This window comes from Moschus berezovskii, chromosome 5 (genome assembly GCF_049115385.1).
Source record: "Moschus berezovskii isolate FMDL1 chromosome 5, NW_MosBer_1.0, whole genome shotgun sequence".
In the NCBI taxonomy this organism is placed as follows: domain Eukaryota; kingdom Metazoa; phylum Chordata; class Mammalia; order Artiodactyla; family Moschidae; genus Moschus; species Moschus berezovskii.
In genome coordinates, this window is record NC_142464.1 from 76,950,187 (window position 1) to 76,963,704 (window position 13,518).

The 13,518-nt window shown below is 40.6% G+C and overlaps 1 protein-coding gene across 2 annotated transcripts in view; it reads left to right on the forward strand.

The window, feature by feature from the left end:
• CWH43 (cell wall biogenesis 43 C-terminal homolog) overlaps positions 1 to 13,009 on the forward strand; it is a 60,219-nt gene extending 47,210 nt beyond the window's left edge. For both annotated transcript variants that reach the window (XM_088836051.1, XM_088836052.1), the window contains 3 exons: positions 4,074 to 4,135; positions 8,780 to 8,935; positions 12,483 to 13,009. In XM_088836051.1, coding sequence (XP_088692177.1) covers positions 4,074 to 4,135; positions 8,780 to 8,935; positions 12,483 to 12,561 — 297 coding nt within the window. In that variant the 3' untranslated portion in view covers positions 12,562 to 13,009. The remainder of the gene's footprint in view (positions 1 to 4,073; positions 4,136 to 8,779; positions 8,936 to 12,482) is intronic.
• The last annotated feature ends 509 nt before the right edge of the window (positions 13,010 to 13,518 follow it).

Sequence of the window (13,518 nt, forward strand, 5' to 3'; positions counted from 1 at the left end):
TATTAAATTTTTTTTTCTTTTTTTGTAAATGAAATAGAGTTTATTTACAATGTTGTGCTAGACTGATTCTCTTGTTTAAATTTTGTTGGAATATACTTGCTTTACAATGTTGTGTTGGTTTCTGCTATACATCAGTCATATGCATACATATATCCCCTCTCTCTCATACCTCCCTCCTAACCTACCCCTATCCCACCCATCCAGGTCATCATAGAGCACCGAGATGTCCTGCAATATTGAATCTTGATACTCTTCAGTTCAGTTCAGTCACTCAGTCGTGTCCGACTCTTTGCGACCCCGTGAATCACAGCATGCCAGGCCTCCCTGTCCATCACCAACTCCCGGAGTTCACTCAAACTCATGTCCATCGAGCTGGTGATGCCATCCAGCCATCTCATTCTCTGTCGTCCCCATCTCCTCCCGCCCCCAATCCCTCCCAGCATCAGAGTCTTTTCCAGTGAGTCAACTCGTCACATGAGGTGGCCAAAGTATTGGAGTTTCAGTTGTAGCATCAGTCCTTCCAATGAACACCCAGGATTGATACTCTTAGACCTAGCTAAAAATCCTACAACTTTGGAATGGGGCAAGGCAGATATTAGGGAGATGAGTTAATCTCTGCCCTAGTGGATAAGGCAGAAGTGGAGTCAAGGTGGACTCCTAATTTTGGCTTTGGTCAGAGGGAGGGTTTATGATGGTGACACATTATTTTAGAGAACATGTGAGGAAGGAGAGTTTTGCAAAGAAAATGAGTTCAGCCATGGGCTGAGTTGAACAATCTGTGGGATATTAGGGGAGATGTTTACTAGGCAGCTGGCTAAGAAGGGAAGTCGGGATCAGAAATATAGATTAAGGAGTTGTCATTATCCAGGTGATTATTCCAACTATGGGAGGGGATGTTGTTGCTTACATTGTTAAGAGAATTGCAAAAGGAAGACCAAAGAAAATCCCTGATAGAGTGACCTTTAGTGTGGCTCTCATGAGGGTAATGGGTGAGGGAAGAGAAGGGAGAGATTATCCAGAAAAGAGATTAAGTAGAGATCAGAAGAGTAAGAGGAAAATCTGAAGAGTATGGAGTCATGGAGGCTGCATTAGCTGTTTATCACTGTGTATCACTGTGAAAGCTACAAACCTTAGTGGCTTAAAAAGAACAGTGGCCTAATAACCTCGTGACTCTGTGGGTCTGCTGAGTGGTGTTCTGTTCTTGCCTGGATTCACTTGTGTAGTCAGCTGGTGTCTGTGGCTGGAGGTTCTGACATGTCCCCCACTTACTTGTCTAGGCCTTGGTTCTGGTTGCTGGATGCTGGCTGGGCCTCTTTCTCCATGTAATCTCTTTATACACTAGCCTACCTGGTGTCACATTTACCAGCTTTGTGACCTTGGGGCAAGTTACTTAACCTTTCTGGTTAACCATCTGTAAAGTAGGGATAATGATACCTATCATGGGGTTGTCATGAGGATGTAAGATAAGATAATGTCTAAAAAGCCCTCAGCTTTGTATATAGGATGCACTCAGTAAGGGGTAGCTATATATTTGTATTATGTACGTCTGGCTGTATGTATAAAATCACATTAGATAAATGTGTAAGTATATGGTCTATAAAGTACAGGAGAATATTAGACAAGATGATATTTGGCAAGTTTAAGAAAAAATTGATTGTATCCTAGTAAGAGAGGGAATGTGTGTGTGCAGGGAAGAAGAATTTTATTTCATTTTAATTTAATACTCTATTGGGTTCCACTGTCATGGTCAGAAGCTGTGTCAAGATTGGAAGCAGATTCTTATATAACTTTTTCTGTTAGGAACTTTATTAATGCAGAGAGGAATTTTAATCATAGCTTGAGTGGGTAGATATTCCTCTTTAAGAAATTAGTATTTAAATTCTGCAGTCTTGAAATTTGAGAGCATCTTTTTTAAAAAATCTAGTAAAATAAAGATAGTAAAACATAATCCTAATTGATTATTCCCACTACATACAGGTAAATGACTAAATTTTTATCTCTTCCCAAGGCAAGCCAGAGCAGTACTTTTAAAATATATTTGTTTTTTTCGTCATTAAAATATTAAAAGGATTTTATTTTTTCCCCTGCTGTGTGTCATGTGGAACTTCCCCAACCAGAGATTGAACCTGCGCCCCCTGCAGTGGAAGTGCAGAGTTTTAACCATTGGAACACCAGGGAAATCCAATTTTAATTTAATTTTTAAAATTTATTACAATTTTTCTAGGTATACAAAAGTCATATTGTATGTGTGTGATATGTAAATAATTCAGTTCAGTTCAGTTGCTCAGTCGTGTCTGACTCTCTGCGACCCCATGAATCACAGCATGCCAGGCCTCCCTGTCCATCACCAACTCCCGGAGTTCACTCAAACTCATGTCCATCGAGTCGGTGATGCCATCCAGCCATCTCATTCTCTGTCGTCCCCTTCTCCTCCTGCCACCAATCCTTCCCAGCATCAGAGTCTTTTCCAGTGAGTCAACTCGTCGCATGAGGTGGCCAAAGTATTGGAGTTTCAGCTTTAGCATCAGTCCTTCCAATGAACACCCAGGATTGATCTCCTTTAGAATGGACTGGTTGGATCTCCTTGCAGTCCAAGGGACTCTCAAGAGTCTTCTCCAACACCACAGTTCAAAAGCATCAATTCTTTGGCGATCAGCTTTCTTCACAGTCCAACTCTCACATCCATACATGACCACGGGAAAAACCATAGCCTTGACTAGACGGACCTTGATTGGCAAAGTAATGTCTCTGCTTTTTAATATGCTGTCTAGGTTGGTCATAACTTTCCTTCCAAGGAGCAAGTGTCTTTTAATTTCATGGCTGCAATCAGCATCTGCAGTGATTTTGGAGCCCAAAAAAATAAAGTCTGACACTGTTTCCACTGTTTCCCCATCTATTTCCCATGAAGTGATGGGACCAGATGCCATGATCTTTGTTTTCTGAATGTTGAGCTTCAAACCAAACTTTTCACTCTCCTCTTTCACTTTCATCAAGAGGCTTTTGAGTTCTTCTTCACTTTCTGCCATAAGGGTGGTGTCATCTGCATATCTGAGGTTATTAATATTTCTCCCTGCAGTCTTGATTCCAGCTTGTGCTTCTTCCAGCCCAGATTAATTAACAAGAATCCATAGTTCCCTGGTGGTCTGGTGGTTAGGATTCCAGGCTTTCACTGCTGTGGCCCAGGGATTCAACCCCTGGTCAGGAACTGATATCTCACAAGCCACTCAGAGGGGCCAAAGGAAAAAAAACTAGCATTTATGTGTCCACTACCAAGCTTAAGAAGAAAATTTAGAAATACATAATAAATTGTGTGTATTCTTTTAATTATTTAAAAATATATTTAAATCATATTTTAATAGTAAAATTTAGTCAAAATAGTAAAAAATCAGGTATATTTTTTAAAAGAAGAAAATGAAGGTTTCTTTAGTATAAAAGCTCCATGTTTAGAGTTTTCCTAACATATAATAGCAATAAATGCTTATGTTCTGATTTTCTATTGAAAAATAATGCTGGTCTCAATCTTTCTACATCAAAGAGACTCATGATTACTCCCAAAATGTGTGTTTTTCCAATGAGTCCATTTAACAAATACAGTCTGAACTCTTGCCAGATGCCAGGCTTCATGCTAAGCACCAGGGAGTCAAGGTGATTAAGAGGCTCTCTGCTCAGGCGGGGGAGAGTGGAGACTATAAACAGTTAAGCAGAATAGTGTAGCTAGTGGACCTACAGGAGTACACAGGATGACCGAGGAGCATGTACTCAGTTCTGCTTGGGATGCGAGACTTGGGAAGCTGTGGGAAGTGTGTAGTAATTACCGATTTACTTGCTTACCTCCCTCTCTAGACCACCTTCTTGTTTTACAGGGGCTAGAAGGGGAACAGCTAGGTGTTTTGGAAGTATCTGTAGAATGAATAGATAATTTGGACCTTAAAACATCAGTAGAAGTCAGGTGGAGTAATTAGCATGTACAAAGAAAGGCATATTTATTACTGCAGCTCACACATTTCCCTGGCAATTCAAAATAGAGCACTGTTTTTAATGCTTTAAACATTCTCTTCTCTCTCCATCATTAGGATATTGACAGCACAGATCAAGACAGATGGTGTGAATACATTATGTATCGAGGGCTGATCAGGTAAGCATAGGTGTTTGAGAGTTGTTTTTCTGAATCTGTTATTACTGTGATCTTTTGGTCTACCCTGGAAGGAAAAACTTTATGGAAGCAGTTAATTAATTTTGTTACTTTTCATAAACATTGATTTGGTAAGTTACCCAATTTAACATTTTTTTCAGGGTGTGGCCTAATGATTTAAGAAAGAGTAAATGGCTAAGCAAATCAACTTTAATTATACAAAGAGGATACTGTGTAAGCTGTTAAGCATGATAATTGTTAACTGTCAAAACATGTTAGGAATGGCACCATTTTTGACTGTATGACATGGTAGAAACAGCATGAACCCTGGGCTTAAATTCCAGCTTTGCTGACTTCTAATCATGTAATCCTGGGTAAGGTGGAGTCACTGCTATATTGTGGTGAACTCTCTAGGTAGATTATATTTTTTAAAAAAGATCACCCCATATCAAAAGTGAACATTATCCATATATATAAAATTCCAAAATAGTACAGCTGAAAAATCTCAAAATTCAAGCATGTAACTGTAAATCTGTTTTGAAGGCAGTGTTTCTTTAAGCAAAGCAAAGGGCAGTTTAATACCAAAAAAAAAAAAAAGACCGATATCTCAGATTGAAAATACTACTTCTGTTTAAATTCATATTAAAGTGGCTGCTTTCATGGGGATATTAGAGTCTCTAGAAAACAGTTTATGATATAGATTGAAATAGGTATAAGTTCAAAATGTAAAAATTGTTAGTTGCCAAGTAACAGGGGTATTTGTAGTACCAGTGCCCATAATAACTAATCACTGGACTCTGTACATTTGTGGCCCAAAACCTTTTTTTCTCCTTAGGAGAGTGGGATGGCAATATTTTTGGACATATACATACATACATATGGCTTCCCAGATGGCACAGTGGTAAACAATCTGCCTGACAATGCAGGAGACTCAAGAGAGGTGGGTTCAATCCCTGGTTCAGGAAGATCCCCTGGAGTAGGAAATGGCAACCCACTCAAGTATTCTTGCCTGGAAAATTCCATGGACAGAGGAGCCTGGCGAACTTCAGTCCATGGGGTGGCAGAGTCAGACGTGGCTGAGCAACTGAGCGCAATGCGCGTGCACACACACACACCCATATAGTGACACGACTGTGAGAGACGGCATCTTAATCTGCTTAGGTTGCTGCTGCTGCTGCTAAGTCACTTCAGTCGTGTCCGACTCTGTGTGACCCCATAGACGGAAGCCCACCAGGCTCCCCCGTCCCTGGGATTCTCCAGGCAAGAACACTGGAGTGGGTTGCCATTTCCTTCTCCAATGTGTGAAAGTGAAAATTGAAAGTGAAGTTGCTCAGTCGTGTCCGACCCCTCTGCTTAGGTTCAGTTCAGTTCAATTCAGTTCAGTCGCTCAGTCGTGTCCGACTCTCCACAACCCCATGAATCACAGCACGCCAGGCCTCCCTGTCCATCACCAGCTCCCGGAGTTCACTCAAACTCATGTCCACAGAGTCGGTGATGCCATCCAGCCATCTCATTCTCCGTCGTCCCCTTCTCCTCCCACCCCCAACCTTTCCCAGCATCAGAGTCTTTTCCAGTGAGTCAACTCGTCGCATGAGGTGGCCAAAGTATTGCAGTTTCAGCGTTACCATAACAAAAATACGATAAACTGGGTGTCTTCAACAACAGAAAGTAATTTTCTTATGGTTTTGGGGACAGAGGGAAAGAGCATGCATATTCTGTGATATCCCTTCCTTTTGTTGTTGTTTAGTCACCAAGTTGTGTCCAACTCTTTGGGACCCCATAGACTGTAGCCTGCCAGGCTCCTCTGTCCATGAGATTTCCCAGGCAAGAGTACTGGAGTGGGTTGCCATTTTCTTCTCTGGGTGATCTTCCTGATCCAGGGATTGAACCCACATCTCTTGCATTGGCAGGTGCATTCTTTACCACCAAGCTACCAGGGAAGCCGATACTCTTCCTATAAGGACACTAATCCTATTGGATCAGGGACCTACCCCACCTAATTTAACTTAATTACTTCCTTAGAGGTCCAAATGTGGCTGCATAGGGTGGGGGTGGGTTTAGGGCTTCAACATATGAATTTGGGGGGAGGAGACACAAACATTTAGTCTGTAACAGATGGGAAGGTAATTTTGAAAATATCAAAATTAATGCAGTTAGGGATTACTGTTATTCAGTTTCTGTCCAGAAAATCAATTCTATAAACTTTACCTGGATAATCTAATTCAATGCCCTGCTCTCAGTAGGCACTTAATAAATACTTACTGGACAACAATGAAAGATTCTCTGCTTTGGTAGAAGATTTAGATTGTCAGGTTCCTTATCTTCAATGGCTTTTTGAAGGCAGAATCTATGAAATGGGTTAAACTTTGATCTTAGAGATTTGGGAAATAAATAACCTAGATTTACAAGAGAGTGATGTTGAATTACAGGGAACAACACAGAATTGGGACCTGAGCTTTTAGACAAATGCATTAACCTGTCAGACAGCTCAGACCTACATCTGATGCTGAGATTGTGCTTCTCTCATCTGCTGTGGTGGGCAGGCTTGCTTCTCCACTTGTTCCAGCTCTGGGTTTCGGTTTGTATTCTGGATGGAGCTACAGGTTTTAAGTGTTCCTCCCTCTGCCACTGTGGCCCAAGCCCCTGTTGGTCTTTCATCTAAATTATCTCTGTGCCCTTCTAACTGGTCTCTCTTCTTTGACTGTTACCCTGATGTCTGCTCTCTACACCATAACCACTGCATCTCTGTACAATGCCCCATCTCCCTCTCAGAGAAACTCTGAAGTCTGTCAGGAAGGCTTTGCATCATCTGCTACCCCATGCAAGCTCAGGTTCCCCTTTGCACTCCATTCCAATCATTGTGGAGCTGGTGCTCAGAAAAGGCAAGTACATTTGACCTCAGGACCTTTGCATTTGCTGTTCCCGTTCCCAAGAACACCCTTCCTCCAATACCTGTGTGGCTTGTTCCCTCACTTCATTCAGCTTTTTGCTCAGATGTCACTTTGTCAGAGAGGTATGCTCTGACCATTCATTATAGAATAACAACATTTGCCAGCTAGTGTTTTCTGTCCTCTGTCCTCTGCTTGTTCTCCCACAGTACTTGGGTACTTATCACCATACACAGATACATATATTTGTCCTCCTCAATTAGAATGGAAACTCTATGAGGGCAAGAAATTTGTTTTAGTCACTGTTTGTTTCCAATACCTAGAACAATGCCTCCATGTAGTAGGGACTTGATATATATTTGTTCTTTGAATAATGAACAAATGAATATATTTGTTCTTTGAATAAAAGTCAGACTGAAGCTGACTTTTAAAGAGGCAAACTATAAGTAAAATTAATTCTTGACTGTTCACAGTTCCCCCATTTTTCCATCTGAGCTTCTGATAACTATTTGGATAACATCTACAAAGTGCTTTGAAATTCCTGGAGAACTGAAAGCTCAAAGCAAAAGCAGGATGTACTTTTTTTCCCCAGACATTAAAAATATGCAGTTTTTCAGACGTTGTTGTTCAATTGCTAAGTTATGTCTGACTTTCTGTGACCCCATGGACTGCAAGCACGCCAGGCTTCCCTGTCCTTCACCATCTCCCAGAGCTTGCTCACACTTGTATCCACTGAGTCAGTGATGCCATCCAACCATCTCATCTTCTGTAGCCCCCTTTTGCTCATACCCTCAATCTTTCCCAGCATTGGGGTCTTTTCCAATGAGTTGGCTCTTTGCATCAGGTGGCCAAAGTATTGTAGCTTCAGCTTTAGCATCAATCCATCCAATGAATATTCAGGGTTATTTCCTTTAGGATTGACTGGTTTGACCTCCTTACTGTTTAAGGGACTCTCAAGAGTCTTCCGGAGAAGGCAATGGCAAGCCACTCCAGTACTATTGCCTAGAAAATCCCATGGATGGAGGAGCCTGGTAGGCTGCAGTCCGTGGGGTCGCTAAGGGTCGGACACGACTGAGCGACTTCACTTTCACTTTCACACATTGGAGAAGGAAATGGTAGCCCACTCCAGTGTTCTTGCCTGGAGAATCCTAGGGACAGGGGAGCCTGGTGGGCTTCTGTCTATGGGGTCACACAGAGTCGGACACAACTGAAGTGACTTAGCAGCAGCAGCAGCAAGAGTCTTCTCCAGCACCACAGTTCAAAAGCATCAATTCTTTGGCAGTCCAGTTCTTTGGACCATAAAGAAGGCTGAGCACTGAAGAACTGATGCTTTCAGCCATTAAAAATCTTTTCTTTAGATGTTTAATTGTGAATGAAAATGTGCATGTGATCTCTGGATTTTTTTAAGGTAAAAAAGAATTCAGGACTATGCTCCTAAATTCTGGAGGATTCCTGCTACTGACACAAAACAATTATGTAAGAGGCAATTTGTATATATAGAATATTCGTTAGTTACTATACAAAAGTAGAGTAAGGTTGCCAATTATGTTAATTAAATCTATGCGCATGTTCCTTATTCATTTACATCATAAGAGAAATATTTTGGTAAATATTTAGAGTAATAAATCAAGTTCATTCTAGTGATACACAGAGTTACAAATGGGAAACTGACTTATTAGTGAAGGTATTATCTGCCATATCTCATCACATTTCAGTATGATGATAAAATCTTTACAAACCATTTCTGTTTCTGCCACAGATTGGGTTACGCAAGAATCTCCCACGCTGAACTGAGTGACTCTGAAATTCAGGTAGCCAAATTTAGGATTCCTGATGACCCAATTAATTATAGAGACAACCAGAAAGTGGTCACAGACCATAGGGAAGTTCCAGAGAAAATTCACTTCAATCCCAGGTGAGTGAGTTCCTTTACGTGAACTAGAGCTATGAGCTCAGCTCATGCATCCCCTCTAGGGACCTAAATAATACCTCACAGTGAGCTACCGATTAGATTCTAGAGGTTTATTCACGTAAGGAGCTCCTGGTAAACTTTATAACATCTCACTTGGGCTGAAGTTATGGTCCCTGCTCTCTGAGACAAAGAAATGTGCTGAAGTCCCAGCCTCAGGCACAAATAACCACATGGTGCCATACCATCACCATTGTAATAGCTAGTGTTAAAGTGTTGCTGCATCCCAGACCCTGTTCTAGGTGTGTCATGTGTTATCTCCGTAATCCTCATTGGATTGGTCTTCTTGTTATGCCCATTTTGGAGGTAAGGAAGCTCAGGCTGAGGAACATAATAGAACTGCACCAGGTTTACGAGGCTAGTCAGTGACAGAGCCAACAAATGGGAAGGAAGCCTGTTGGCATCACTGGGTTGCTGTGATTTTCAGTGTTGGCTGCACTAACACTCACTTGGAGAGCTTTTAATAACTCCCTCTGCCTGGTCCCACCCCAGATCAACTCATTAGAACTTCTTGATGATACCTGGGCTTTGGGTTAAAAAAAAAAAACCTTTGCAGGTTATTCTAATGTGCAATTAGGATTGCGACTATGGAGAATGGATCATTCATTTCCATTACAGATATTCCACCCTGTGAAACATATTGGGTGCCCTTTATTTTTAAAAAGAGGTTATCTGAGAAACCTGTTTGCAGAAAAACATGTGATTTGGAGTAAGTACTTGGTGCTTCTCCCATGACTGGGTAATGAGAGGCAATATCTGTCTCAAAGCAGGCTCAGAATGAATCATATATTCAATACATTGTTAGTATTATTTGACATTTCTACTACTTTTACCAGTTAATAGCTATAGAAACATCTCAGACCTCATTTTGTATAGGGGGAAAATGACATTTAGGTATTGTCTTTTTTTCCCTCATCTCTCCTTACAACAAGGCACAGCTGTACGATAGTGTAGGCAGTGAATTTAAGGAGGGCTCTAGCCTCTAGTCTGGATTTGCTTCAGTCACTGTACTTGACCTTGCCCTTTGTAACTGCAATGTGCTTGTGAAGAGCATGGGCCCCGGGGTGAAGCTGCCCACTTGTGAGCCTCAGTCATATCAGTGAACAGCTGGGCAACTGTGGACAAGTTGCTTAACCTCTCAGAACTTCAAATCTCACTTGCAAAATGGGAAAAACAGTAGTGCCTGACTCTTGAGGTTTTTTGAGCTTTGAATGACACACAAAGTTCCTAAAATAGTGCCTGGCAAATGCTTGAGAGCCAGTAGCTGCAATGGTGGCAACAATATTTGTAGCAGTAACAGTAGGAATAAAATAGAAATCTTCCCTCCTTGTGTTGACTGGGTGAAAGCTTCTCAGTCCTGTCCCTATCTTTGTGACCCCATGGACTATATAGTCCATGGAATTCTCCAGGCCAGAATACTGAAGTGGGTAGCCTTTTTCTTCTCCAGGGAATCTTCCCAACCCAGGGATTGAACCCGGTTTCCTGCATTGTAGGTGGATTCTTTACCAGCTGAGCCACCAGGGAAACCCAAGAATACTGCAGTGGGTATTCTCCAGCAGATCTTCCCAACCCAGGAATCGAACTGGGGTCTACTGCATTGCAGACAGATTCTTTAACAACTGAGCTATCAGGGAAGCCCTTTGTTGATGGAGGTGACTTCTTAAATGGAAGCTCAAAGATCTGGGAAGAAATAAAATATTCCTGTTCCCTTATTCTCATATCAGGAGTGTTGAGAAGTCCAAATAAAGTGTTTTTGGCTAATCACAACTGCAGATTGGTCCAAGCCGACTGTGAAGGGTTTGATCTGCTTTCTTACTCAGTTTAATTATGAAAATAACAGAAGCATAAGTAGAAGGCCTGCTTTAAAATTTCTTACTATAAAAATGTGTACATATGCAAATTTATAAAATAGAAATAGCCAAAGAATACCAAGTTTAAAAAAATCTCATTCCTTAATTCAGCAAATAGCCATTGAGTATCATGATGCCAGTACCATGTTAGCATCAAGATATGCTGGAAACTGGGGACAGAGTGGTGAATAAGATCACATATTTGTCCTGTGGAGCTTATGTTCTAGGGGGAAATCAGCAATTCAAAGATTATCACTGGTAATATTTTTGGATACATCTTTGCTTTTTTATGTGCATGTATATCTATATATTGGAGAAGGAAATGGCAACCCACTCCAGTGTTCTTGCCTGGAGAATCCCAGGGACGGGGGAGCCTGGTGGGCTTCCGTCTGTGGGGTCACACAGAGTCGGACACGACTGAAGTGACTTAGCAGTAGCATATCTATATATATCACACAAATATATATGTATATGTATCTATATGGGTTTCCCTGGTGGATCAGACTGTAAAGAATCTGCCTGCAATGAAAGAGAAGTGGGTTTGATCTCTGGATCAGGAAGATCCCCTGGAGGAGGGAATGGCTATCCACTCCAGTATTCTTGCCTGGAGAGTTCCATGGACAGAGGAGCCTGGAGGGCTATAGTCCGTGGGGTCACAGAGTCGGAAATGACTGACTAACACTTTGACTTTTTGTGTATCTGTATATCACCCAACTTTGTAAATTTACGAAACATACATGTGTGTATATGTTCATTCTACTTGTTAATCTTTTTCATCCAAATAGTATATGATGAACTTCCTTCTATAAAAAGTATTCTTCTGAAAATATTTTTAATGATTGCATAATATTCTATTATAAGGCTATACCAAACTTAGTTAACCAATTGGGTTTTTGTACCTTTAGTCTTTCATTATTACAGAAAGTCTCCAAGGGATTCTTTACATCTTTGGGTATATCCTTGATTACTTCCTTAGTACTTAGTCTAGTTGTGGAATGGTACAAAGGTTATGCAAAATTCTAATATCTCTTATTTTTGTTTTGTGATGACAAAGTATACAGATCTCCTATTGCCTACATTATTGAGGTTATTTGGATATTGCAATCGCTGATGAAGAAAAGGGAGTCATGGCTTTCTTTCCAGTGCCTTTTGTATTTCATCATACCAACCAGAGCTATATAATTACCTAAGAATTCATTGGTAAAGTAAATCATTAATTTGTAGAACCTGAGCACTGTAGAAGACTTCAAAGTTGCAAATGTACCAAGATAGATTTTATAGATCCATACATGTAACATGAATACCTTCCTTTCAGCTGTAAAATGGATATTATTCCAACTGAGCGTGGGAGAAAATCCAGACTTACTTTTCACAAATATTATCAGCCAGTAATTCTTAAACAGTTGTGTTTGTGGACTGATCTGTAGTCATGGAATGAGGACTTTGAAAGTTGAACTTAATATGCCTTTTCCAGAGGCATGAATCCTTTTTTTCCCTCTTCATTTGCTGTTTTATAAATTAATTACATCTCTGCAGGTTTTATGATAGATAAGTAAGCCACAATAGATTATGGTTGAAATTTTACATAAGAACCTAACTTTTGGATAGTTTTTACTTATCAAATTCCTTTTTTTTTTTTTTAGATTTGGATCCTACAAAGAAGGGCACAACTTTGAGAACAATCATCATTTTCATATGAGTACTCCCAAATACTTTCTATAAGCTATTTAAAACAAGAATTCACTGACTGAATAGTCCTAAGGAAAAGAAAAATATTATAAGATAAGAAGAAGAGATGAACTAAAGTGGGAAGATACACACAAAAAACCCCCTCAATTTTGGAAAAATACAGTATCTACCTAGTGGGAAATTCTATCCATATAATGTGTGTGCTAAGTCACTTCAGTTGTGATTGACTCTTTGCAACCCCATGGACCATAGTGCGCCAGGCTCCTCTGTCCAGGCAAGAATACTGGGGTGGGTTTCCATGCCCTCCTCCAGGGGATCTTCCCAACCCAGGGACTGAATCTGAATCTCTTATATCTTCTGCAATGGCAGGCGGGTTCTTTACCACTAGCGCCACCTGGAAGCCTATCAATATAACATGTGTTGCTAAATACAAGCATTTTTCCAAAGTGTTTTTCTTAATTTTTTAAATAAAAAAATAGAATGTGGGGTAATCTAAGAAAGTTTTACTATGAGAGATAGAATAACAAAAATGTCTTAAGTTTTTAATGCTTAAAAATAGAAAATGGTTTTTTTTTTTTTAATGAGCTGGAAGGATTACTTACGAAAATCAAGCAGCCTTAAATCTCTCTTGGGACAAAGCAGGGGGAAAATGTTTAAAGATTAAGTCTAATTGTTAGAAGAATACTGTATACATACAGCTGCTGAGTCAGCAGCCTATCGCCATCCTGCCCTGAGCTATGATAGAATCGTGTCTCTACTCTGTTTACGTTACTTCCTGGCTGTACAGGACACACTCCGTTGATGTCTCTAGTCAGGCCACCAGCTGTCAGGGAACACATCTCTGCACACAGAGGGGTCCCACAGAGAATTTTCTTTCCACAGCCAAGCAGGTGGGTGATGGGGAGAATTCAGTCCAACAGCATCATCTCTACAGGGTATAGTGATTTGAGTGTTGCCTAGAAAGGCACACATACATCTTAGAACTGGAGA